The sequence below is a fragment of the Anastrepha ludens genome, chromosome 3, assembly GCF_028408465.1.
Source record: "Anastrepha ludens isolate Willacy chromosome 3, idAnaLude1.1, whole genome shotgun sequence".
In the NCBI taxonomy this organism is placed as follows: domain Eukaryota; kingdom Metazoa; phylum Arthropoda; class Insecta; order Diptera; family Tephritidae; genus Anastrepha; species Anastrepha ludens.
Window position 1 is genome coordinate 52,613,908 of NC_071499.1, and position 27,283 is coordinate 52,641,190.

General features: G+C 39.9%; 3 protein-coding genes across 3 annotated transcripts; 1 reads left to right on the forward strand and 2 right to left on the reverse strand.

The window, feature by feature from the left end:
* Positions 1 to 343: 343 nt before the first annotated feature.
* LOC128857502 (uncharacterized) lies at positions 344 to 13,411 on the forward strand. The gene is made up of 4 exons (XM_054093254.1): positions 344 to 418; positions 696 to 1,494; positions 12,147 to 12,190; positions 12,270 to 13,411. The coding sequence occupies exons 1-4, from the start codon at positions 416 to 418 to the stop codon at positions 13,299 to 13,301; spliced, it is 1,878 nt and encodes a 625-aa protein (XP_053949229.1). The 5' UTR covers positions 344 to 415; the 3' UTR covers positions 13,302 to 13,411.
* LOC128857941 (uncharacterized) lies at positions 1,627 to 2,327 on the reverse strand. The gene is made up of 2 exons (XM_054093796.1): positions 2,096 to 2,327; positions 1,627 to 2,021 (listed from the first exon to the last, which is right to left on the reverse strand). Exons 1-2 carry the CDS (start codon positions 2,132 to 2,134, stop codon positions 1,629 to 1,631), a joined length of 432 nt encoding a protein of 143 aa, XP_053949771.1. The 5' UTR covers positions 2,135 to 2,327; the 3' UTR covers positions 1,627 to 1,628.
* Positions 13,412 to 16,519: 3,108 nt separating the features above from the next.
* On the reverse strand, positions 16,520 to 22,463 carry LOC128857940 (cuticle protein 16.5-like). The gene is made up of 2 exons (XM_054093795.1): positions 22,358 to 22,463; positions 16,520 to 17,459 (listed from the first exon to the last, which is right to left on the reverse strand). The coding sequence occupies exons 1-2, from the start codon at positions 22,358 to 22,360 to the stop codon at positions 16,578 to 16,580; spliced, it is 885 nt and encodes a 294-aa protein (XP_053949770.1). The 5' UTR covers positions 22,361 to 22,463; the 3' UTR covers positions 16,520 to 16,577.
* Positions 22,464 to 27,283: the final 4,820 nt, after the last annotated feature.

Below are 27,283 nucleotides of genomic sequence, written 5' to 3' on the forward strand. Positions count from 1 at the left end.
ACTATATATCTTATGCTGACGCATTGCAAACCACGAACCGCGACTCTTCGGCACAAATTATGAAGCCAGTGATGAATCGAATTTATACGATTTTTATTGTTCTTATTTTTATATTTGGCGTTAATTTAAAAGTTTAGATTATTTCATAGTAAATATTCGCAAGTTGCTGCAGATTACTTATTTAATTTTTTTTACGGCTTATTTATAGAACGAGATGGGTGCTAGTACAGGATTCTGATCTCCTAAGAATTAGCATAATAACCAGCATATTAACTTATGCATCTGGCTGCTGGCACTACTTAAATAAATGCTGGTGAAATGTATATAAATATGCCGGTGAATAGAAGTTCGGTATTAGTTGAAAACGCCTGATTGAGTGAAGTGTAGCCAACTGTCAAAGAAGACCTAAATTAAAATGGTTAGTGTGAAGAATATACGAGTACGATTATTATGCAATCAAAGTTTTGCCTAAAAAGTGATGTGTTCGGCAAAGCAGCCTAACTTAAAAATTAACTCAACGAATAAACAAATATTCAGCAGTGTCCATATTCAAATGTGTCCAAGGAATTTAAGAATTGGCAACTGCTGTTTGAAAATCCTTAAAAATTAAAAACTAAAAGAAAATGTGATGTTTTCGTTTATACTCAATACCTACAATCTACATTAAACTCCTTTCTATTGTTTTTCTTCGCCAGAAATTGTTCGTCGCCATCGCATTTGCCGTCATTGCCAGCGTTGCTGCCGATGTCAGCCACCTGAGCAACACTTACCTGCCACCATCCCAGGCTGCTGCTAGCTCAATTTCCTCAGAGTACCTGCCACCGGCTGCCAGTTACTCAGCGCCAAGCTACTCGGTTGCTGCTTCAGCACCAAGTGTATCGTACGCTGCTCCAGCTCCAGCTCGCTCAGTCTCCTACTCAGCACCTGCTCCAGCTGCTTCCTACTCAGCGCCAAGCTACTCGGTTGCCGCCTCAGCACCAAGTGTATCGTACGCAGCTCCATCTCACTCAGTCTCCTACTCGGCCCCAGCTCCAGCTGCTTCTTACTCCGCACCAAGCTACTCGGTTGCCGCCTCGGCACCAAGTGTTTCATACGCTGCTCCAGCTCGCTCAGTTTCATACTCGGCACCCGCTCCATCTGCTTCTTACTCCGCACCAAGCTACTCGGTTGCCGCCTCGGCACCAAGTGTATCGTACGCTGCTCCAGCTCGCTCAGTTTCCTACTCAGCGCCAAGCTACTCGGTTGCCGCCTCAGCACCAAGTGTATCGTACGCAGCTCCATCTCACTCAGTCTCCTACTCGGCCCCAGCTCCAGCTGCTTCATACTCTGCACCAAGCTACTCGGTTGCTGCTTCGTCTCCAAGTGTATCCTACTCAGCTCCAGCTGCCAGTTATAGCGCTCCAGTCGCTGCTGCTTCCTACTCCTCGCCCTCATACTCCAGCGGTGGCACCGCTTATGGTTCCAACGGTGGCTACATCTACCGCAAACGTCACTAGAGCACCAAATATTTGTGTTTTTTTCGTTGACCTCTACGTACTAGTTATATGTATGTGTTCAGTAAGAGATATGACTACTAACGAAACGAAATAAAAGTGTGTTATTGTTTACATTTTAAATGATGTCTGATTTTATTCTAAAACTTTATTCTCGGATACACTAAGGTTGGACTGATTTTGCGGCATTATCGGCAATGCGAGATATAAAATATTTTGTTTCTGTTTGAGTTTTACATCGGAGAGATTCTCTCGCTTGCGAAAGTAAATAGGTTGTGAGCTGACTTCGGCGGTGGCGACCAAATCGATGGGTTTGTGGACGTGTCCATTCATGACGCCCGGATATGGCCAATCAGTTATGAGTTGCAAGCGATGCCGCGTTATAAGATCCGTTGGTTTGACGTAAACGTGTGGAGGTGTACCATCACCTGGGCGCGGATAGAAGTAAATATGCTCGGTCATAGGCTCATGTACCGTTTGCGTTAGAGCTGTGGTGCAGAGCAACGCAAGCAAAGCGAGGCACAACATCTGCAAGAAAGTAAATTTTGTTTATTTTCTTTTTTCTGAAAAAATGTGTCAGTTATACGCAAGTTACTACCAACCTTGTTACTCAAAACATTTCCTGCGCGTGAAGGCAACATTCCAAACGCACAATAAACATCCGACTAAGTCTTTGAGTTCACCTTCGCAAATCTTTTATACGATGCGTACGTTAATTTCCCCATTTTCGCTGTTTTCTTCCTTGGTTTTCAGCGCCAAAGTAAAAATAAAAAATAAAAATAAAAAAGTTAATTAAGCCAATTTGCGCATAAACGCCGTTTAATCTCGGTCACACGCTACATCGACACCTGAACGCGCTTTGCGGCCTACATGCGTCCGCTGCCCAGAGCCAACAAGCGTGCGCTGCCAACACCCAGCGGTGGTCGGGTTTAACGAGTTTGCACAAAGTCTACCTGAGCAGGCAGCCTCGCAATTGTTTTCCGTTTCATTCTACAAAATTTTTGTTATAATTCTTGGCTTTTTTGCTGCAGTTAACCTTAATTCTTCAACGCGTTTAATTCTTTGCAATAACAAACAACAAAACGAGCCGCTTTGTCTCGGCTTGTGAGTGTGGCGTGTCTTAAAAATTTCGTTGAAATTAATTAAAAAATACATATTTGGTAAATAATTGATAAATCAGGCAAAAAATTACACAAAAAATGGCAAAATGTTTATTCAATTGCATTATGTAAATGAGATTTTAAGGCTTACATAACAAACGCCGTCTTACTTTCTAATTGTGAATCAAAATTTATTTATTTTGTTTCTTTTTTTTTAATTTGGTATTTTTGGTAAAAAGTGATGAGAATATTTCGGTTAACGGGACAATGCCGCAAAATTGGGCTCTCCAGGTAGCAGGGAACAACTTTCACATTTGCAAACTTCTAACAAAGAATATTTATTTGGTTGTAGCGACTTTAGGGTTTAATTCAATAAGTCCTGATTTTTATAGAAAAAAGTTTATATTTAAGATTACTTCAAATGCTTCAACTGTGATTAATATTTTCAATATAGCACTCGAATCCACCAATTTAAAACTTGACAGCAAGAAAGCTATAACTCGATTTAAGTGGTTTTGTCACAAATGCACAGCTTTGCATTGTATGTATGTTTATATTTCGTAAGCTGCAATTTAATTTATAATTATTTTATTTATTCATTTCAACAGCTTATAATTCAATAACTGGTCATTCAAATACTGTTCAAGTCAAGCTGATATTGACCGGGATATTCTAAAAAATTTAATGACTGGAAATTTTATATGGATTGGTTCAATTAGTTTAATTTGATTGGCTGACGTCGCTTGGATGTGTTTACAAAGAAAATGCGATTCTGTTGGTGATAAATGAAAAAATCAACACAATGTCACTTCGTTGCCCCCTGAACGACGAATCCCAAATGACGTGGCAGCCGAAGTTCCGCTCACAATTTTCCTTTTCACCATAGTTAAAGAGCAAACCTTGTAAATCTATCATCCTTGAGTAAAAAGGGCGAGTGGACAGAAGCGATACAGAGGTAGAATGGAGAGGGGAAAAACAAGTATGAGTTAATACAATTCTGTCACTTTATTCTTTACAGCATTGCAATTTGGGTAGAAACCCCACCAAAAGTGGTAACTTTTACATTCACAAATTTGACTTGGTAACTTTTTGGTAGACTTTTTATGGTGACGTCCACCTACTAGTTCCACCATTGCTTGCAAATGCCGGGCATCTTTTAACGAGGTGGCGGCATAACGTTGCATTCATTTGAAATGGGGCCAGGACGTAGTGACATGCAAGAGGATTGTAAGGCAGATGAATTGGCGAGAGAAGGCACTACCATTCGCCTCGCTCTTGATATGGAGATTGCAGGTAAGCCCCTCTCTACCTACAAACTGAGTGGTACCAGTAAGTAATTAACCTCAGGCAACATGAGGTGGGTTGATAGTCTGACATTTAACGCTACAAAAAGAATTTGGTCAGCATGGAATGTCAGGTGCTCAAACGCGCTACTCAATCGGTCAAGGAAAAGCGTCTCTATGTTAGTTGCTTTGATCATTGGCCACAGTCTCCTAGGTCTACTTGAACAAAGATTAAATGTACCTCATTTCTACTGTTGCAGAAGGTGCAAGAATGAGAAGGAGTCTGTCTGACAATTTCTTTGTCACTGTCCTGCGTGGCATGCCACTAGGTTTGGATACTTCGACTCCTCATACTGATGATCTTAAGGATATATGTTAAGTGTCAGCAAGATCAATGGATTTGGATTAAAGGTGAGTAGCAGGTCAACTGTTACTGTGGTATCACAATGGATCAGCAACGGTCTAAGTGAATTGGTTTTAATACCGACTGCCATTTCTACTTACTTACTTACCTCCTACCAAAGATTCCTTCTATGAGCGCTTGGAACGTTCCTATGAGCGCTGCCCCGCCACGACATAAAAATCGTGCTTGGCAACTACGCAAAGAATGTTCAACATCGAAAAGCTGCAATCCCAACTGACAGCCAGAAGATTCACCACTCGACTCTCACTCTCAGAGACCGATCTAAGAAACGACATGCACGATCAATGGAGCAACATTTCTCGTTCTCTACGTACCGCCGCCGAAGAAGAATAGCCAGAAATCCACGGTATGTCATAGTAAATTGAAAACTACACTAAAACTCAATGGGCTATAAAACTGCATACCCAGAAAAATTCTAAAAATAAAAAGTTGAAAGTTTTGATGAAATTTTGAAAAAAAAGGTTTAACAGCTCATGAAATTTTTGTATAATTATTTGTCGTATGGAAAAAATGCACAACACTGACAAGGAAAAAAATCATCAAAAATGAACGAGAATTGTAAGACACCTCAAACTTGCTTTTCGAATACTAAAATTCAAAAGACTATAAAACTGCATACCCAAATTTCTTTCAAAAATTCTGAATAAATTCTTTCTCTCAGTTTTTTTAGAAAGCGAACCGATTTATAACTTCTGTTACATCAGCCCATCAGCTGATTCTGACCTCTGATCTGAGAGCTGGTTAACTGTCTGATATTGGCCAGATCTATAAAAAATTGTTCAGCACGGTTTTGGTTTGGTTCAGGTATACGATATAATGAAATATATTTTTATTTAAAAATATTTTTTTTTAATTGATTTGTAACAAAAAATAGACTGTCGACTCTTATTAATTTGTTACTGAAATAACCTCAATCAAGTTTTTTTTATTTAGTGATTTATTTTCTTTGTACTAAAACGAACGCTTTCACTGTGTTTCTAAGTTTTTGCAAATTTTTTATATTTTTTTAAATTCTTTGTTAAAATCTTGGTTGGAAAAAAATATGACTTTCAGCGAATAGCATGAAATAGTCAGAGTTGTTCTACTACTATAATTAAATTTACAAATTTTTATCTTAGTACTAATTGTCGGTTATCTACCGGCTTAGGTAATGAGTTTTACAAGTAGAAGTGTTTGCCGGAGGCAGTCGCAAAGCTAAATCGAGACTGATTACGTTTGATAAACGTCTGCCGTTGGCTCTTAGTGTCTGAATTTGGGATACTGGTCAGCGGAAACTAAGTTACCGGTAAGCTAGCTAACGGGGGTTCATTGACTTCATGAGATAATTATGTTCCAGCCTCAATAGAATTCTTAAACAGATGCATTTATCTCCTGCACCTTCAATATGATCTTCGATGACGTACGGCGGCAGGTTGCAACATTACCAAACTCATACGGGCTGAATATAGACTTAAGGGCATCCAATCAGGTATTCAAAAACTCAGGCCTGGCGTTGTGAGGTTCGGCGCCGTTCTTAGTGGTCATTGGTCTATTGGTGGCTGAGTCTGAGTTTTAGTTAGAATGAATACTGTAGAACCTGCAAGGATGAAAATGAGCACCTTTTGGTAAATGCAAAGCTGTAATAATATAGAAAAAACGTAAAGGAAGTCCAGATATGCTTAGAGATAACTGGTTATTTGCAGGTTGACCGTCACTTTGCAGAACAACATCAAGACGCACGACACAAATAGGAGGAGGACCTCGGCCAAACACCCAGCAAGGGTGTACGTGCCAATTATATATTGTATTTATATATATTTATACCTTCTGAAAATATAAGTATGCGGTACGTCAATCGATGAAAAAGACGATAAAATCATCATCATCATAACCCAGGAATTAAAAAACCGTTTAACACCATTTTGGTGCTCAAAGTTGGTTTCAAAAAGAAACTGAAGCGAATGATAACTAGCGAATTAAGCCCGAATCTGGAAAACTCTCGAAAAGCTAGAGCGCACAGATTTTTAATGACCCAACAGAAGTTATTAAGTAACGAAATATCGGTTTTTTATTCAGGTTTTAAACCATTTAAGCGCAACTCAACCGAGAAAAGTCCGAATTATAAAAAAACACTACAAAACACACACTAAACTGAAAAAGTACTGGATATCGAATTAAATTTAATTGTATTTAATTACAAAAAGAAACTGAATAGATTTAAATAGCCTTTTACTCTTCTGAGGAGTCAAAGACAATATTCAGAATCGATTTTGTTTAGCCATCCGATTAACAAAAAAACTAAGTAACCACTTTCAAGTTTTTGCTACGCCAAAAAAACGATGAACGAAGTCATTATAGAAGAAAATATTGAAAGACATGACTAACCAATTGGAAAAAATGTTTTTATTAACACGGTTCTCATTCGAAAATACATAGAAGCTAAGATATATTGGAAGGGAGCTTCTTTCGCATCCGTGATTTAATGGATGCCTGACGCCAAGTGATTCGATCATTTATTGGGTATGGAAATAAGTTTCCGCCGTCGTAAAAGAGGTGTCGCTCGTGATACTATTTTATTTTCGTTCTAGTAATATACTGGTGATTTGAAGGTGTATATGTGAGGTCTCGATCGCAGTAGTTGACATTCGTTTGAAGCGTAAAGATCCTTTTTTATCTGACGTCAAAAATGTCTACGTTCGTACCGAAAAAAACGGCATTTGCGGGAAGTCTGCATTATTAAATTTTAAAGAAAAGTGAGGCTGAAACGTGTCGTATATTGATCAATATTTACGGCAATCGCGCTCCATCAAATGCAACTTGTAAAGAGTGGTTCCGACGCTTCCAATGGCAATTCGATTGAGTGATACAGATCGCGTAGGGGCACCGAAAAAAATCGAAGATAATCAACTACAACAATTATTGGATGAAGATACATGTCGAACCCTTCATGATATGTCTAAAGAGTTGGATGTTGCCAGATCAACCGTCAGTAAACGTTTGCACGCGATGGGAATGGTCCAGAAAGCAGGTGACTGTGTGCCACATCAATTGAAGGAGAGGGATATCGATAGCCGTTCGGCGACATGTGAGATGCTTCCTAAACGGCAGAAAATAAAAGGTTTTCTGCATCGCATCGTCACTGACGATGAAAAATTGATCAATTGTGATATCCCTAAGCGTCAAAAAAGTTGGAGACTGCCAGGTCCATCGACAGCGAAAAAAAAAATATTCATGCTTCAAAGGCTATGTTGTGCACCTGGTGGGGTCAGAAGGGTGTCATCTATTATGAACTCCTTAAACCATCTGAAACCATACTGGGGATCGTTGCCGACTACAGCGAATGCGTTTGAATCGAGCTCTCAAAGAAAAGCGGCCGGAATGGAACGGAAGACATGACAAACTGATTTTGCTGCATCACAACGCCAGGCCACACGTTGCTAAATCAGTCCAAAAATATTTAGAGGGGCTGAATTGCAAAATCTTGCCTCACCCGCCGTATGCCCCAGGCATTGCACTTTCGGATTACCATCTGTTCCGATCAATGCAGTCAGCCCTTATTAGAGACGGGTTACTTCTTACGAGAGCATCGCAAATTAGGTCAATGAATATATCAAGTCAAAAGCACTCGAATTATTCGTCAGAGGAATCGATATGCTGCCTGAAAGATGAAGTAAAGTTGTAAATAGCTTCCAATGGCTCAAACTTCGCATAATATCATTTATTATTTAATTGTTTAAATATTTCGAACTTCGGCTAAGAAAAGACGGAAGCTTACCTTAATACCTACAAAACATGTTTGATGATACAAAACTTACCTCAAAAGAGACTTCTGAAAATAAGCTGATCAAGTTGCTTACCAATAGGTAAGCTTCCTCAAAAAAGGAATCATGAGACTGCTTTCGATAATGGGAAAAATGCTCAGAGCATTTTATGATATTTGTCCTACTGTAAATTTATGTACATACATATATGTAAATAAAGTGCCATCAATTTTAGAAAGCCTTTCAGTCAAGGGATTAGCTCTCAAAAATGGCCCAAATTTTGACTTAAGTCGCACATCCATCACAAGAGTCAGAATTGTGAAAAAACCCTTCATTGGCATGATTTAATGCACCAAATACAAATGCACGCACTCATATGTACATATTTAATGTTCCAATGACTATTACTTGATACAAAATCAAGTATTTTCTCATGACATCTGCGCATGCGCAGCAGGCGGGCATTTATTTCGGCTCACACACAAACTATAAATACCCCATTAACGCGTGTCGAATGGCGTGAAATTCAATTAAAAATTGAAATGGAATAACTCAAATTAATTAAATTGTCAAATAAAACTACAATAACTTAACGAATAACTACTAGTGTTTGTACTAATAAATTTTATTTAAATTTTTATTAGTGGCTGGTGATACGTTAATAATTATTCTTTGAGCTTCTGCTGAAATTAATTGTAGTTTAAGTTTAAATTAATTCAAAATAAACAAATAAATAATACACAAACGAGCTGAGGCTGGTTGGCTGGTTGTGTTAGTGCAATCCAACAAAAACAAACAAAAAACAAGCAGAAAGGAGCCAATACCATCTAAGCGAGATCAAATAGATTAAATTCAATCGACCAACACTCGATTTGCAGCATTTCATGCAGATGTATGCAAGCATTTCTGTACAAGTATGTGTGTATGTATGCGCATTAGGGTGCTTCGCTGCCAAAACAAACGAAAACATCAGTGCATTCATTCATTTTTCTAACGAAATTATACGATTTATTATTGTATATTGTGGATTTCCGCTGATTACTTCGGAAATATATTAAAATTTAAGTGAGCTAAATCGATTTAACGCATCCCTTAAAATGCCTTCATTATTATGACTCTTTCAATAAAATTTTTAAATAATTTTATGCAGCCAGTTTAAGCCTAAACCCTTCAATCATCTGAGTTTTTGTTTTTTTTTGTTTTTGAAAAACATATTTTTGAAATTTTTCTTTTATAAAAAGCTCCTTTACGCAACGGTACAGCGCAAATGTTGGAAATATACTTTGCTTCACTCTTCCACTTTTTATGGGTTGCACAGATTCGACATGCCCATGCTGGAAATCTATTTTTGCCACTTGCCACTTGATAATCGCCCAGGCAGATCCTTTCTTGAAGGGCATTTCGTCTGCTGAATAACGACAGCATTGTTGTATCTTTCATAAGATTTAGTTTGGAAAACTACTTTTATCCAATTCAGAGTAAAATATGTGTGAAAATAATTCAAAACTAAGAATCAATTTACTTTTGCTCGATATGACCACCTTTTGCCTTGACTATGTCCTTGAGGTGGTCCAGAAACGAATCGCAAGCTGCCCGAATGTGACTTGCAGGAATTTTTGCCTACTCGCGGACAATGGCTTTTTTCAGCGCCTCGAGACTGGTGAATCTTTTAGATTGGACCTTGCTCTCCAAAATGACCCAAAGAGAATAATCCATCGGATTCGCGTCTGGTGACTTTGAGAGCCAATATGTGGACGTTATGAAATTCGGAACGTTGCCATTCTTGGTTCACTCGAGCTTTGTGAGATGGTGCGGAGTCCTGTTGAAACGTCCATGGTCTGCCATCGAAATGTTTGTCTGCCCACGGCTTCAAAGCAACCTCCAGAATACTTTTCCAATAATATTTCGAATTTACTTTGACGCCAGACTCGATAAAAAAGATTAGAGAGCGCCAACCTGCGGTTACAGTGTCACACCCAATTACCTGTGGTGGGTGCAGCCTCCTGGTGGCCAATCGATGACTCAAATTCAAAGGTCGGTCAATTAAACCCTGTCGTTTTGGGGGTTTACGAATTGCTCAATTTGAAAATTTTTCTCGTCAGAAAACATAATGTTCGGAAACTGACCGCCTTCGGCCAAGCGAAGTAACTCCTTCGCTCTCTCAAGTCTGACTTGTTGCTGCTTTTGTGTGAGATCATGCGTCTTTTGGATCTTGTAAGGTTTGGCTTTGAGATCATTTTTCAGTGTGCGGCGGATGCTACGGTCAGATACTTTCAGTTCTTTCGCCATTTGATTGGCACTTCGTTGGGAGTTCGCGCAAATTGCTCTTCATTTTTTGAACCATTTCACGTAACGTTGCAGTCTTTTGATGACCACCTCCATGATGTTTCGCGATGCGACCAGTATCATTGTAAGAAGTAATGGTGTCATAAACCAAAACTTTATTTACTTTAAGGTGCCCGAGCTGACGCACAATCGCTGGGTGGGATTTTCCAGCAAAATATAATGCAATCTCACTACTACGTTTGAAATACATTGCTGATTTTCTTTTTTCGTGTTTACTCTCGGCAAAATGCTTCCGCGCGCTTGTAAACAATACTCTGGACTGTCATCAAAGCCAAACGCAAAGGACTGATACAGCCATCAACAACAACTAACAGCGGCACTCAGAGTTGCCTCAGACTACCGCAGTGTCTCTGGCGCTGCAGTCTTCGTAACCAGCAGAGAGATACCCGTCGATCGTGAACGAATGGATACTTGGGGGTCCAAGCAGAAAAACACCATCACTAGCGTCGCGAAACGGAGATGCCAAACCATGTCGCGGTGACAAAGCCGATGGGACACTGAACCGAGTGGCAGATGGAAGGCGAAAAACATTCCATCAATGGACAAGTGGGTGCAAAGGAACTTCGAACAAGTGAATTACTTCTTCACATAGTTCCTCTTGGGCCACGGATACTTCCGGAGATACCTAACCGCATGGGCAAGGTAAGCGATCCCCAGTGCATATGCTGTGAAGCGCCGAGCGATGATGTTGATCATAAGTTTTTTAGTTGTGGCAGATGGCTCGCAGAAAGAGAAGCAGATTGGCGACATCGCGCCAACCAACATAATCAACAAACTGTTCGAACGCGAGAACAGCTGGAATGCAGTAAAGAGACATAACGGAAAAACAAGATAGACCTCAACACATTGCAGGAAAGCGCAGCCTCGCAGGCAGAAACACAAGAAGACAAGCCTATAGCAGGAAAGCTGGCTACAAATACGGTGGACCCAGACGTGGGTGAATAGAATTGGTATTTTGTGTTCTGAGTCCTCCCGAAGTAATGTAGAAAAAGTAGTCCCGAGAAGGGTGTCTCTTCAGAAGGAGATGAGGACATGTTTTAGTGGCCATACCATTCAACACAGTAGACGACGGTCGTTTAAGTGTTAATAAATATTTCTTCCAAACATATTTGCGGAAGTCTTAAAATACATAATTCCAGTAGAAAGCCATAATTTTTTTTTTTTTTGTGTTTTGTTTTTTTGTGAGGCACCCTAATGTGTATACATATGTATGCATATGTATCTATTTTTAGCCTATATGCAAACAAGTTACTCAACTGCCTTCTGTTCTTTTTGGATACTTCATTTTTCTTTTTTGCCTTCTCTGCAAATTTACTAATTTTCAGCAAGGCATCTTTTCTTTCTTCTTAATTCTTCTTTTTTCTTAATTTTTTTTTTTTCTTCTTTAATTTTTTTATATGAAATCAATTCTTTCGCTCAACGTAAAACGTTCACTTATTTTTTGCTTTAACAATTCTAATAAGCATCCCATTATTTGTTATTATCGTTCCAAATATACATACATATGCACATTTGTTGTGGTTGTTACGTCGGTTATGCAGATATGAACTTCTTCGCCTAGATATATTTCGCGAAACTCGTTCTGTTTAATGAAATAACTTTCCAATTCTCCAAACAAAGAAAGAAAGATGCAACAACACCGTTTCAAACAAGATGATTTTTGGATATTTTTTTTTTGCCCATTTTTCACATCTCCCACTAGATATGAATTTAATAGCTTTTAGTATAAAAGTTGAACGATTTCTTGTGATCATCATCAGTTCAAAATATCGATTTAACCGACTTAGAAGTCCATCTGAAAATGGTAAGCGCCAAGAACGCTAACCATGGAGTGCAATCCAGTGTGCTAATCTCGAAATCGCTACTTATTTTTATATTTACAGAAAATCTTCGTTCTTATCGCCATTATTTCGCTGCTGGGCACTAGCGCTAACGGTCTCAGCAGTGGCTATTTGCCACCTAAAGCCTCGTCCTCCAATTCGTACAACACTTACGCGGCGCCGGCCTCTTATGCTGCTCCGTCCGTATCGCATGGCAGCTTCGCATCAGCACCAAGTTTCGGTAGCGCTGGTGCTGCTTCCGGCCATCATGCTTCCTACGCCACAGCTCCTTCGGTCAGCCATGTTAGCTATGCTGCTCCTGCGCCAAGACCAGTAGTTCATGCTGCGCCAGTTGCAGCTGCTTCGTATTCAGCTCCTGTGTACTCAGCTCCTGCTCCAAGGCCAGTAGTCCATGCCGCGCCATTTGCAGCTGCTTCGCACTCAGCTCCCGTATACTCAGCTCCTGCTCCAAGGCCAGTAGTCCATGCCGCGCCAGTAGCAGCTGCTTCACATTCAGCTCCTGTGTACTCAGCTCCTGCTCCAAGGCCAGTAGTCCATGCAGCGCCATTTGCAGCTGCTTCGCACTCAGCTCCCGTATACTCAGCTCCTGCTCCAAGGCCAGTAGTCCATGCCGCGCCATTTGCAGCTGCTTCGCATTCAGCTCCGGTGTACTCAGCTCCTGCTCCAAGACCTGTAGTCCATGCTGCGCCAGTTGCTGCTGCTTCGCATTCAGCTCCCGTCTACTCGGCTCCTGCTCCAAGGCCACAAGTATTTGCCGCTCCAGTTGCAGCGGCCTCGCACGCTGTTCCTTCATATTCAGCCCCAGCCCCAAGGCCAGTGGCTCCTTCGTATTCCGCTCCTTCCGTTAGTTACGGTGGCAGTGGCGCTGCCTCCAATATAGGATATTCCTACTCATCTCCAGCTGTCGCCGCTTCTGCTCCCCAAGTAGCTTACTCAGCACCAGCTCCAGCTCGCTCTTCGTTTGCTGCTCCCTCGAACATTCAAGAAATTGTAGCTGCTGGATCTTCAAACTACGACACTAAGTATGCTGCCGATGGTGGTTATGAATACCGTTACAGACAAAGAAGACACTAAACTGGTTTTATCGATAATACAATGGTATTCAGTATTTTTTCTTTGATGCTGTCTAAAGTCAGCACAAAAACGATTGCACGAAAAATAAATAAAAATGAAATGAAGCAATAGATGAGAGGTGTGTTTCCTTCAGGAAGGGATATGAGAGTAATCTTGTGATCCTATCGGCCCGATATTCTCAGTTTCTGGCAATAGGAACAATCGAACTGTGATCCAAAAATTTTTATTCGTCCATAGTCTTTCTTAGGCATCTATTAAAATCCTAAGACAGGTCATGGAAAATAAACATTTGGTTTGGCTAAACTAAATATCCTTCTCAGCAATTTTTGCTATGACAATTTTTTCTGCCAGGCCTAAATATATATGTATATTGGGCAGTGCTTCTCATACAACCAAAAAGTTAATTAAGATGACGCAGATTTTCGTCTTTGCTGACCTTTTTCGAGAGTGCTGCAGTTAAAGGAGTTACAGAACAGAATCCATGCCTAACTCCCCACAGATCATATCTTAATATTAAGCATTTTATGGCATTGAACGGGACAATAAGGCTACTTGAACTTCTGGAAAGAAAACTCCAAAGGCTAAGGCTAATCTGCCATTCATTCTTGAGATTCTGAGCGACAGTCAGGTTGCGCTCATGGCCTTTTCGCCAACAGACTCCTCAATATACCTTAGGTAGGTATTCACATAGATTAAATACGTGTATTAGACGCAGGAAATCGCATTAGACTAATATGGGTCTCGTTGCATAAGAGCGTACCTGGAAAAGAGGTAGCGGATGCATTCGCTAGAGAAACTGCGACCTCGAAAGTAATAGGATCTGATCTATACACCATCAAGAAGAATCTCATTGTGAAGAGCTAAGGCTACGAGCTGGCACCAAACTGCGGGGCTACGCTAGAGGACATACTTACTAGGAAGTTATAATCAAAACGATTTAAACATCTCATAAACCTCCATAAGTAAAAACCGAGACTGCTTAGTGGCATTCTCACTGAACACTACAAACTGTCCAGCCAACTCATAGACTCGGGATTAGATTCAACGACTCATATCGTTCCAGCGACCTATATATGTACATAAACAGCACTAAACTTGCTTCTATAATGCGATGTCATAGCGTGAGGAAAGAGTAAACATCTCGATCTGATGCAGCCAGAAGAAAGACACACACACTCAGCGCAACCAAAGTTTGTTTGAGAGGGTTGGTTTGGTTAAAGTATAGTGATGAATAGAGGGCACGAACGATTTTACAGACGAAGTGCAAACATTCTAAAAGAAATTTGAGCACTTTCACATTATGTACTGTATATGCATCTCTTAGGTAGGTAGGCGAAATGGTTGGATTATCAGACTGGGTAGCCAGTCCACTAGAGAGTCCAAGTACCAGTAAAGCGTTGTTTTGATACGATTATGAGACCTCCAACAGGCAGATATCGGTAACCAGCCAGAGCTGATGATATAAAAGTGATGATATAATGCCAAAGGTTTTTCAAAATATCACAGGAAGAAATGGAGCTGCATCTGTTGTGTGCAATTTCCCTTTAACAACAGTCAGGCGATGCCGATGACCGGGTAGGTGATCTCAACAATTATGTCCCCTTCTTGAGAAGCTCATCAGCAATTTCATTTCCCTCTTTGTTCCTATGCCCTGAAACCCGGATCAGAGAAATGTTACCCGCATACGATTTTATATCTACATCGCTCCCACGTTTTCTACGCAAGGATCGCAAAGACTTCTGTCTGAAAAAAACTGGCAGTGTTCGACAATTTTAATGAATTAGATAAATTGCGTAATTTAGAGAAAACCCCTGCACCATCGTTGCCCATTAGCATAATCGAAAGTGTACATCAAGCTCAATACCCGTAATCCTCTTTTGCTCGACTAATTGATAACAAAGCCAGCAGAAATTCCTGTGGAATGTCCATGAAAACATTTTCCTAAAAATTAGAAGGCTTTAAGCCTTTCTTTCTTTCTGCCACTTTATGCTTCTTGTACACTGTGGACGTTAAACCCGAAACCAACTAAATGGCACCCGTCAGAAGACAACTTCGGACATAAAGAACATAATATGGAGGGTTTCTATTGAATTGAAGTGGCAGTTATCAGCACAATGAGCAGTACTTCTGAACGTTAAAAAAGGTATCCTGGTTAGTATCCTGATTAGCATGAAACATTAAAGAAATGTCGGCCGCTCCAATTCTGTTTTTGTTGCTTTAAAACGATTTATAGTTCAGAAGCAGCATACAACATTGCAGGTTCTTCAACTCACAGGAAACATCATGACCACGAACTAAAAGAGAAGCTCGGCTCAAACAACTACCAATACTATTATTATTATTATTATTTCCCATGGTTCCAGGGAGAAACAAAGGGCCACAACAAGTTCCTTCCATTCAGATCTGTTCTGCGCCAATATCTTAGCTTCATTCCAGATTGAATTCACGGCGAGCGTTTCCAAAACAATCGTCTCCAAGTGTTCGATGGCCTTCCTCGTCGAAGGCTGCCTTGAAGATTCCACTCAATAGCGGCTCTTTTTAAGTTATAATATTGTCTATAAAGGACGTGGCCAATCCAACCCCATTTTCTTTTACAAGGAATATTGGGGTTTGCTGAGTTGTTCACAGAAGAAAAAGAAGATCAGTATTCCAGATTGTGTCTGACCAGAAGATTTTCGGAATTTTGCGAAGGCATCGATTAGTGAAAACATGCAGTGCATTTATATCGGCTCCACAGGCGGGGAGATTATTTGGCATTCGAATCAGAGATCCTCAGCTTTGTGCGTTGCGAAATGTGTGATGCTTTCCAGGCTGGACAAAGCGAGCCAAATGCTGCCAGAACTTTCCTAATGCTGTTGTTGATGTCTTCTCTCGAATACAATATATTATTGGTATTATCATTAGTTGGGATCGGTATTGGAGTATGGAGCCAGAATAAGCTTTGAGACGAACATCGTTTTTAATCTGTTCAAAATACCAATTGTTACTTCCAAAATTTTTTTTTATTTGGACTACTGGAACCTCCAATCCCAGAAATTCTGACACCCTTTTTGAATTTTGCAGAGACGTTTCTTGATTAAGCTGGATATTCATTGGACCTGTGATCCTGGAGCATAAATTTTGGCTCTTAACGTTGACCATAATAAAATATCTGTATCACCTAAGCAAATAAAAATACTATTTCATTTAAATATTTTCCTTAAATTTTTTTTTTATTTTTGAACAAATGGGAAAGAAGACAAAATTGCATAAAGGAAAGAAATTCAGAAAGTTAATTTAATAAATATAACCACCATTTGCCGCATACTGTGTACCGAGACTGGAGGATGAAGTCAATACGGAGGTGGCTGGTGCACTGTAAGAGATCGCAGGTGAACTATAAGTGGCTGCTGGCGCACGATAAGACCCAGTTGAAATACTAGATGAAGAAATGGCTGGAGCGCTGTAAGAGATGGTGGGCGCACTGTAAGTAGCAGCTGGTGCACGGTAGCTGGTAACGACTGGACGACTATAAGTCGCAGCAGGGGCATGATACTGCACCGCTGGAGCATGATGAGTTTGAACAGGAGCTCTATATGAGTAAGGAGCTCTATAAGAACCCGACGATACGCTCTGACTCACGGAAGCTGGTGCTCTATAGATCGCAGCTGGGGCACGATAATAACCGGACGATACACTATGCGACACCACTGGTGCACGGTACTGGGTAGCGGGAGCACGTTGTTGAACTACGGGAGCACTATAAGTGGCAGCTGGAGCATGGTAAGAAACTGCCGGAGCAGCTGGTGCACTATAGCTCACGGATGAAGTATGATATGAGGTTGCAGGTGCACGATATACGGGCGCCGGGGCAGCGTGTTGCACTGTGGCTGGCGCAAGATATTGACGAGATGGTGCTGCTGGTACAGTATAGCCACTTGTTCGTGAAGAGGAACCAACCACTTGCACAGCGGGAGCACTATGCAAAGCAGATGGTGCTGAATAACGGTGAGAACTGTGATGGCTGCCCCCACCACTCGAATAGCCTGTAGCTGCATTGAAGGTAACTGTGCGTGATGCTGATGACACCGATGGTGGCAAATAGGTGTGCGACAATTGAGAGACATCAGCGTTGATGCAAGCGACCAGCGCGAGTAAAGCGATGCTGCAGAATGTGTTCTGGAATTGAAAGAAGTGTCAATCGGAAATTTATTTATTTATTATAAATATTTCACTTCAAAAATGAAGAAAAAGATACCCGGAATTTTTGAAATATTTATGAGAATTTAAATTCATTTCTTCTATGGGTTTTTTATGAACTCAAAACCATATTACTGATCGAAAGTAAAGTTCAAAGTTCTCAGTACAATCTTTCATGCCCTGTTTGAATTCCTGTGATGATTCTAAAATTATTCTTATTTAATTCCACACAATCTTTAAATCAGTTTATGTTAAATGATTTCGATTGTGTTAATGCCGGTTGATTGTCCCAAGATGATCTTCTTTGTTTTTTTCTCAAGCTTCTAGGCGACAAATGGAAAGTAAGGTACTTTTAGATTTGGAGAGGTTAAATAATAATCAAAACATAAAAATCACTACTGCTCTTTATCAAACTGTGGAAAAGGCTGAAAATTTGATTCAAAAAATTTATGAAGAGCTCCATGAACTCAAAATGATTTGCGATTATTTATATGAAATATCTGCTTATACATATTTTCACACCAAAAATAACCAAGCGCTCCTTTATGAGAGGCTGCATGGGCTTGGAATAGTAAGAAAGATTTTTTTAAATAGTAAAATATGTCTACCATATTCCCCCAAATTAATTTAATAAAACTACAATAAAAAGTTAGGAAATAGAGCTGGGAAACTCCGATGACTAGACGAGGTTGGCCTGAGGCGTCATGTTTTATTTTTTTTTACTCAAAACTTTTGATGACAATTTACACGATTTTTCCAAAAAAAAACCCCGGACACGCAACACCAATTGATAGTAAAGTCGCACGTGAAAAAGAGAAGAGGAGAACACAATATGCCTTGGCTAATGGGTTATCCGTACACAATAAAATACTGCTTTACAAACAAGTTCTCAAATCTATCTGGAGATATGGGATTCAGCAATGGAGGTGCACCAGTTGTAGCAATACATTGTCCCTATGACCTCTATATATATTAGATATTTTGTATTGATATATGCATCTACTGTTATACTCGTACTGCTGTTATACTATTAATACTGGCAATGAAAATACTAATAATTAAAAAAAAACAAATACAATGAACATAGATGGGCATGAAATTGCTAACGAGCTCGCCAGGAAGAGGTTGACTGACTTGGTTTTCCTGCCCGGTCATAGACATCCACCTGACTGTTTTTAAAGGGGAAATGCACAACTTATTTCTCAGGAAAGCGCAGAAGAGATGGAGCCACATTTCTTCGCAAAGCCATGCCTGGCTTTAAATGTAATGGAGAATATTGATGAGATTTAGGTCCGCGGCTGTTGAAGAAATGAGCACTAAGCGACCTTAACCGCCTACCTGCCAAACCTGCACATTTACAGAGAGAGTGCACAACATTCTCCTTCTTTGAAAAGACCCCACAGCTACGAGTTAAGAAATTGAATGACGTGGAGTTTCCAGGACTTTCTGCGTCCTGCGTCCATTGTACTGGGGACAAAGGATTTTCGAAATAGCACAAGAAGGAATGGAGCTCCATCTCTTCTGCGCTTTTCTGAGAAATAAATTGTGCAATTCCCTTATAACAACAGTCAAGGTGATGTCGATGTCTAAGAACAATTCAATCGACCCCTAATCGTTCTATCTTCCTATGCCCTGAAACCCAGATCAGAGAAATTTTAACAGCACACCCAAGAGATTTTATCTCCTGATCTCCTCCTTACAGGAGTTTACTAGTTTCCAGATTCCAGCTTGGAGCCGTCAGAGCTTTCTGCTTCGTTTTGTTTACTGTTTTATCACAGTCAGTTAGTTGTTTTAATGCAAAATGACTTTCGTCGTTGTTCATTCCTGACCGTCCCACACCATGTGCACAGACAACCTGATTAAGCTGATACGTGTAAGCTGAGTCCACTAGAGATGTCACACGAAAAGTGGTCCAAGCCGCACAGGGCACAGCTTCTGCCCACACTTGGCTCCCCCTATTTATGGTGTGCGTCTTGGTGATGTTCCTTTAAAACGACTCCGAACGACAGATGGTTATTTCACGGCACAAATACTCGAATGTTTGTCATTGCCTGTCGAGGGGCGGCCGCTATTGGAACAAAAAAATGTGTATCAATTGGTATTATATGCCCGGTGCTTCGATCCTGTGTATTTCTGAATAGTAGTCACGCACCAAGGTTTCGGTTAAGAGGTTAGGTTACTTTGATTTAAAAAACTAGTTTTTTTTACTTTCAAATAATTTTCTTTTACTGGTTCCTTACGACCTCAAAAATTATATCCCAAACGATTATGCCGGGAAATTTTCGTCTGTACTATATTTGCAATTTTTGCATAGCAGTACTGGTTTTCTTTAAAACTTTAATTCCACTAACCTCAAAGCTGCACTTTTCAATTTTGTACCAATTCACTTGAATTTCTAACTATAAACTAAATCAAAATTTACAAAGGCTGTATATCCAGTCGTGAAGCTTCCATATACAGAGAAGTTATTCCAAAAACACTGCGCAGCCGTACATTCAATAGGCATCATCATCATTTAGCGTTACACCCACGCCGGGTTGCCTTCTGTACGATATTCCTTCAGGTGCCTCTCTATCTTGTTAGATATTTTCAGTTGATCACTTCGAGCGTTCGTTTCAACACCTCCAAAAGTGGATTTACTTAAGGCGTGCCGCCGGTGGTCTAGAAATTTCAAAAAATCGATTTTTTTGTTTTTTCGATATTTCGAAAGTTTAATACCTTAAGAATACACTGTGAAATTTTCACGTGAAAATTCCCAATATTATAGCTTCTACAGCCCATTAACTAGGTAGACAGCGGCCCGCGCGCTCCTGTACCTCAAATTTTAAACTCATCAATCACGAAATATGCAGTAGCCTACAAACATTTATCAACAGATGTCTGCGCATTATTCACCGCATATTTTAGCCAAGAGTTATCACCAACGAAAATCTTTTAAATATTTCAATGTGCAAGCCCATCGCAACTGATATCAAAGAAAGGAAATGGCGTTGGATTGGGCACACCTTGCGCAAAGAACACAATGACATCGCAAAGATGGCCCTAGAATGGAATCCACAAGGCTCCAGAAGGAGAGGACGACCACGAACCACTTGGATGCGATCAACACACGCGGAATACCAATCAAGATGTTCCTGGCATGAAATTCGAAAAATTGCACAAGATCGCTCAGGTTGGTCTGAGTTTGTTTCCGCCCTATGCTCTGATTAAGAGCGGTATTTCCTCATATAACTATATAAATCATTTCATGTACAAACTATTTATTGTTAATTTGACAAGAGATATCAAGGAATAAAAAAAAAAAATCTCGAAACGACTTTTTTCGGCCTGGCCTTGTCAAAAAAAACTATTATTTTGAACCGAATCGTCTGAAATTTTAATGTGTTGTTCACAAGATCAACGGCTATCGCCTGTACAAGAATCATATTATTATTTCAATTATTTCGAATTTTTTTATTAAAATACTAAAAAAACTCGATTTTTAGAGTGTCAATTTCAAACCCGCTCCATTTTGTGAATTTTTTTTATTCTGGGACATAGCTACAGTCATACTGATTAATAAGGTTTTTTTTGGTTTTTGTATTACAGATAAAAAGAAGAGCCAAAATGGACAACACCGTCCAGGACCAATTTTTCGGGAGGTTCAACTTCAGCGGCACTTTTTAAATTATTAAAATTACAATATTTTTTTTTCATTTTTGTATGTAAAAGAAGTTAAATCAAAAACCTATAAAATTTAAATATCGTTTTTAATTTTGTTGTTGTAAAAAAAATGTCTCCAAATACCCTAAATTTTCGAGCTCTAGACCACCGGGACCTCTTAATGTTGTATTTTGCGACCTTCTTCGCTAAACTCTTTCAAACAACACCTAATACTTAGTTTTTTGTTGGATAACCACGAGCCCAACTCTCTCTGCTGTTATCTCTATGTTTTCGAATAGTAGGTATAAGTTAAAAAAAAACCTCTTTTTAAAATCTAAATCTCTTTCATAAAAACCATTTTTCGGCCGCTAGAGTGATTTAGCCGCATAACACATCGACCATCAAGCGGATTTTACGAGAATCTTCACTGGAGGCCACTGTCTTACAGTGTTGCACTGCATGGCCCTATTTAGCAGAACAGTAATCGTGTGAGTCATCATAGCGCCGTGAAAATTCGATCAAAAATGTTTGCAATTATCAGGCTACTCTAAAGACATAAAAAATGTCAAGCAGTCGTATGGAAATGCAGGATAAGGTCTAATTAGAAACAGCTCCTATCGTACGCTTTTATGCACTGCGGCAGCACAGGAAGTAGTAGGTGTTGAAGAAAAACGTGCGACATGACACTCAATATATTAATTCTCTGCAGGACTTTTTTTGGCACAGAATTTTCTTAGTAGTTTGCTTCAAGATAGCCTGTGCGGCAAAAAAAAAATCAAAAAGCTTCACAATCTCATCGGCCGGAAAGGTAATGGCGACGAGTTTTTGGAATACAAACAGCGTTGTCCTCACGGATTTTTTAGAAAAAGGAGGAACGATCACTGGACAATACTACAGTGAGTTATTGAACCGCTATCACGAAAATTTCCCGTATTTGGCGAAAAAGAAGGTGCAGTTTCACCAGGATAACGCACCCGCACTTTCATCTGAAAAAAATCGAAAACCTCCACAATGGCCTACGCACAATATTAATTTCAATGCTTATTCTTTCACCCAAAAAAAAACATTCCTTTGCAAGCGTTTCAGCTTTTGTATTTTTTCACTTTACACGCAATCCTGTTGAGCGTATCACTCGGGTGAACTTCCATTGCATCTACTAAATATATCTTTAAGTAGTCTCCATTTATAGTAAAATATTTCAATGTACATATCTTCTCAAGCTGCATCACACTAACCATTTTGACACTAATTTGCACACAAAATCTCCAGTAGTAAATCTTTGTATTTTTCGTTTTTTGAGGCACGTTACGTTTTTCGGACGCGCCGTCGTTTGCGGTTTGTGGTGAGTTAAGAACTGCTGCTGCAACATAGGTAAACACGCCAATTTATACTTGAAAGCAGCACTAAATATTTTTTTTTCCTTCGCATTTGTTTCCGCGCCCATTTTCCAAAACAAACTTAATGCTATGCCATCAAACAACGTCAAAAAATAAACAACAACAATCACGCAAGACAAATGTACTAACATTGTGTTTTTTTATATTTTCATTTTATTTTTTTAATTTTTGATTTTTTGCAAACTGTTTGACTACATTTTGGACGTTGCTGAGCTAATCGGCATTAGGTTGTCGGTTTGAGTTGCTGTCATAATGGTTGCTTTTGTTTTTGTTTTTCATTGCTATTGCTGCTGTTAATGAACGCAGAGAACAGAATAAGCTTTGAAATTTGATGCTCCTCAAACTTAAGGAGCATACGCCGCTCCAAGATGCGGCGGCGGCAGAAGCAATGCGTATAACACCGATCGACTGACTGAAGCATTGACTGACTGACGCATTGACTGACTGACGCATTGACTGAGTGATGCATTGACTGATGAGGTAATTGATTGACCGGCTGTATGACACTCAACGCCGCTTTCTGGTTATTTGCATTGGCAGCACCAGCAGCAGTAGCCTTAGCTGGATCAACAATTGCTGCATAGCTTGTAGCCGTGTTGACAGCGGCTGGCGCTTCAGCCAACCAACGCGTAAACTCGAAAATTGAGCAGATCACAAGTGTCATGAAAAATTATAACCATATTTTCTCAAATGATTTCAAAGACATTCTTTATCGCAGCAATCAACAGCTCTATGCAGTTGATTTTCTGCTGTTGTTGTAATGGTACATATTTGCTTTGCAGCCATCATTTGGCTTCTCTTCTTAAAAGGCATCAAAAATGTTGAAGCTTATTCTTATGTAAATTTTTTCCGTGCAAAATAAATAAAACAAACGTCGTATGTGCATACATACATACATACATACATACATATGCGTGTGTGTGTATAAGAAGAAACCAAAACACTAGAAGCATTTGTCAACAACAACAACGGAAAACACCTTGCATTTTGTTAGATAATAAACCAAATTTGCACTGACATTCCGCAGTTAATAATTACTCACTTAAACAACGACAACTCAAGAGAATCAAATAAATAATGATATTAAAACAGAATATTTTAAAGACAAGACGCAGTGGTGGGAGGAGGAAATAGCAGTGGTAGAAGAAGTAGCAAAAATAGCATAAAAAATGTATGTAGAGAGGGCAGTAGCGCATGCAACGGAGGAGATGTGGGGCGTAAATATTCCCCAAAACATAGCGGCAGGATTAATTTCTAAAAATAATAGCCGCCAGAGTGGCTTTTATTTGCAACCGAATTCACTTTTATATCTTCTAATTACAGGGTCCGGCACTAAAAGTGTAATGATTTGGGCCGCTGTAACCGCAGATGGGTGCTCTTCAATCATTTTCATCGAGTCTGGCTTCAAGGCAAATGAGAAATATTATCGGGAAAGTATTCTGGAGGTTACTTCGATGCCGTGGGCAGACAAACATTTCGGCCAGGGACGTTCCAACGGGACTCGGCGCCATCTCACAATGCTCGAGTGAACCAAAAATGGCTAAAAAACAACGATCCGAACTTCATAACGTCCACACAATGGATCTCAAATTCACCAAACGCGAATTCGATGGATTATTCTCTTCTGCCCATTTTGGAGAGCAATGTCCGAACTAAAAGCTTCACCAAAAAAGCCATTGTCCGCGAGTTGCCCAAAATACCTGCAAACCACATTCGGGCAGCTGGCGATTCGTTTCTGGACATTCTCAAAGCCATGGTTGGTTGGTTAAAGTGGTGATTCTTCCAGAATCCAACTAGCGCTTTCGCGCCATTTTGTTGCCACATCCTCGTTGCCAACTTGTTTAACGGTTTTTTATAGCATAACTATATCCAGTCTGTGCGGTTAAGGAACCTTATTAGGTTGTTAACGTCTAAGCCAGATAGTTGTTCGAGATTCTCGAACAGCGGTTGGCCCAGGGTTAACAGTCTGTCCTTCCATAGGGCAGGGCATTCACAGAGGAAATGGAAGATTGTCTCCTTTTTCTCCGGTTGTTTACAACTGTGACAGTATGTATTGTGAGGGATACCTATTTTGGCTGCTTGTTCTCCGATAGACCAAAAGCCAGTTATGACTGCCGTTAGTCTCCAGGCGTCCCGTCGTTTCATTCTTATTAATGCCGACGATTGCTTGAGGTTGTAGGTGGGCCATAACGTTCTGCTAATTTTGCATTTCGTCTGGACTTTCCACCTACAGTCAGCGATTCGGAGGTATTTTTGGGAAATTGTGCTCTTGACTGCACCTAATGGTGTGAGTACCGATTCTGCAAGAGCGTTATTCATGGCAGATCCCCCTCTTGCCAGTTCATCTACTTTTTCGTTACCTTCAATGTTCCGATGTCCCGGGACCCAGATTAAGGTAACTTTATGGTTTTCACTCAAGATGGTGAGGCTATTCCTACTTTGTTCCACCACTTTGGAGGTTGTTGTGGCCGAACCCAGTGCCTGGATTGCAGCTTGGCTATCCGAAAGAATAGCGATATTACCCTTAAAAGAGAACTCTGCGATTAGTAGCCTGCAAGCTTCCCCAATCGCCAGGACTTCCGCCTGGAAGACACTGCTGGTACTAGGGAGATGCACAGATTTCTCAATTTTAAGTCTATGAGAATATATACCAGCTCCAACACCGCAGCCCATTTTACTTCCATCCGTATAGACTGTAGTGTCGAAGTTGTTTAGAGAGAATCCCTTATTCCATTCTTCCTTAGTTGGAAAGAGAGTGGCAAAATTCCTATTGAAAGTTACCGTCGGGACGATGTAGTCAGTTCTCACCGAGATTAACTGAGTTTGTCGCAATAATAGACTAGCATGACCATACGTTTTTTCTCTCCAGCGACCCGCTTCGTTTAACCTAAATGCACTCATGGTTGCCGTCTTCTTAATATGTAAAGCCATAGTCAGGGAAAAGGTGGTCATATCAAGCAAAAGTAAATTGGTTCTTAATTTTGTATTATTTTCACACTTTTTTTACTCTTGATTCTTAATGAGTTGTCCAATAGTTTGAAGTCCAGTCCATTCTCTTATGTTCCTTAACCAAGGCATTTGATTCCTTCCTACGCCACGTTTACCCTCAATTTTGCTATGCGCAATGAGTTGCAGCAATACATATTTGGGTTCACGTGTGATATGCCCGAAATATGCGGTAAAGCGTCGAATTATTGTCGTTAAAAGCTCGCTTTCCTTATTAAGTTTACGGAAAACTTCTGAGTTGCTAATCTTTTATGTCCAAGATAGTTTTAACATTCTTCGATACACGTGGGCGAATATCCGGTTTTTGAGGAGGAGCGAGCAGGACGCCCGGCAGGCGTGGTTACCGAGGAAATCATTCAAAAAGTCAATGACATGATGCTCGCTGATCGACAAACAAAAGTGCGCGAAGTAACAGAGGCTATAGGTGTATCGACCGAAATTGGCGATGAAAAAATTGTCGGCTCGATGACTAGCGCGGTTGCTCAAAGCAACAATAAGCGAATGCAGCTGTTAATTTCGAAGCAGTCTTTGGAGCAGTTTAAACGAAATCCGAAGAAATTTTTGCGTCGAGTTGCCCCCAATGATGAATCCTGTATTCATCATTACTGTATTCATCATTACACACCAGAAACTAAGCAACAATCAAAACAATCGATTTCTCTCGGTGGATCTGCTCCAAGGAAGGCGAAGATAGTCCCATCGGCCGGAAAGGTCATGGCGATCATTTTTTGTGATGCGAACGGCGTCATCTTTATGGAGTTTTTAGAAAAACGAAGAACGATCACTGGACAAATCTACAGTGAGTTATTGGACCGCTTTCACAAAAAATTGAAGAAGACATGGCCGCATTTGGCGAAAAAGAAGGTGCTGTTTCACCACTATAACGCACCCGCACTTTCATCCGGAGTTGTCGCCGCTAAATTGCGTGATTTACGTTATGATTTGCAGCCGCACCCCCCGTATTCACCCGATCTGGCTCCCTGTGACTTTTTATTCTTCTCTAACATGAAAAAATGGCTCGTGGGAAAAACTGTAGTTCAAACGAAGAAGTAATCGACGAGACAGAGGTGTATTTTGTAGAGTTCGACAAATCCCATGTTTTGGAGGTGTTAAAAAATGGTCGGATTGTTGGGAGAAAAGTATCTTTCTAAAATAAAAAAAAAAATTGAAAAAATAGTGTCTTCATATCAAACACAGGCACTTTTGAACCCCTCTCGTATAATATTCGTTACATTACAGTTTTTTTTTCAAATGCAGATTTCCAAAAAGTGCATGCGACAAATTAAAAGTCCATTTTGGTAGATCAGTGTTATACAAGTTATGACTCACAATAAGATCGCCACATATCCAAAGACTAAACCAATAATTCGCTAAACAGAGCTATTGTTGAGATTTAAGTAATAATTAGCCTCTGCAATTACTCTTTTATGCTTTTTCGACCTTAGAACGATAAGCGATAAATCTTCGTTTTGCTACAGTTTGTTTAGTGGCACTTCGAAAAGTTGCTTCTCTATTATACGATTTTTTTTCAATAGTTTCTGTTAAAAATTGCCCTAGCACGCCACTACAGATACGAGGTGTGCTCAAAAAGTATCGCGAATTTTGTGTTTTTTTCAAAAATTATTTAGTTATACATTAATATCTATTTTTCCCCATTCAAAGTAATCCCCATGAGATATTATGCACTTGTGCCAACGTTTTTGCCAATCTTTGAAGCACTTCAAAAAATCATTTTATTTTTTTTATCTTGTTCAGTTC

Coding starts and splice junctions, on each gene's coding strand:
- LOC128857941 (XM_054093796.1), bottom strand. CDS start 2,134: ATGTTGCCTTCACGCGCAGGAAATGTTTTGAGTAACAAG. Junction 2,022..2,095: donor GAAATGTTTTGAGTAACAAG/GTTGGTAGTAAC, acceptor ACTTTCTTGCAG/ATGTTGTGCCTCGCTTTGCT.
- LOC128857502 (XM_054093254.1), top strand. Junction 1,495..12,146: donor CATCTACCGCAAACGTCACT/AGAGCACCAAAT, acceptor GATCATCATCAG/TTCAAAATATCGATTTAACC. Junction 12,191..12,269: donor TAGAAGTCCATCTGAAAATG/GTAAGCGCCAAG, acceptor TTATATTTACAG/AAAATCTTCGTTCTTATCGC.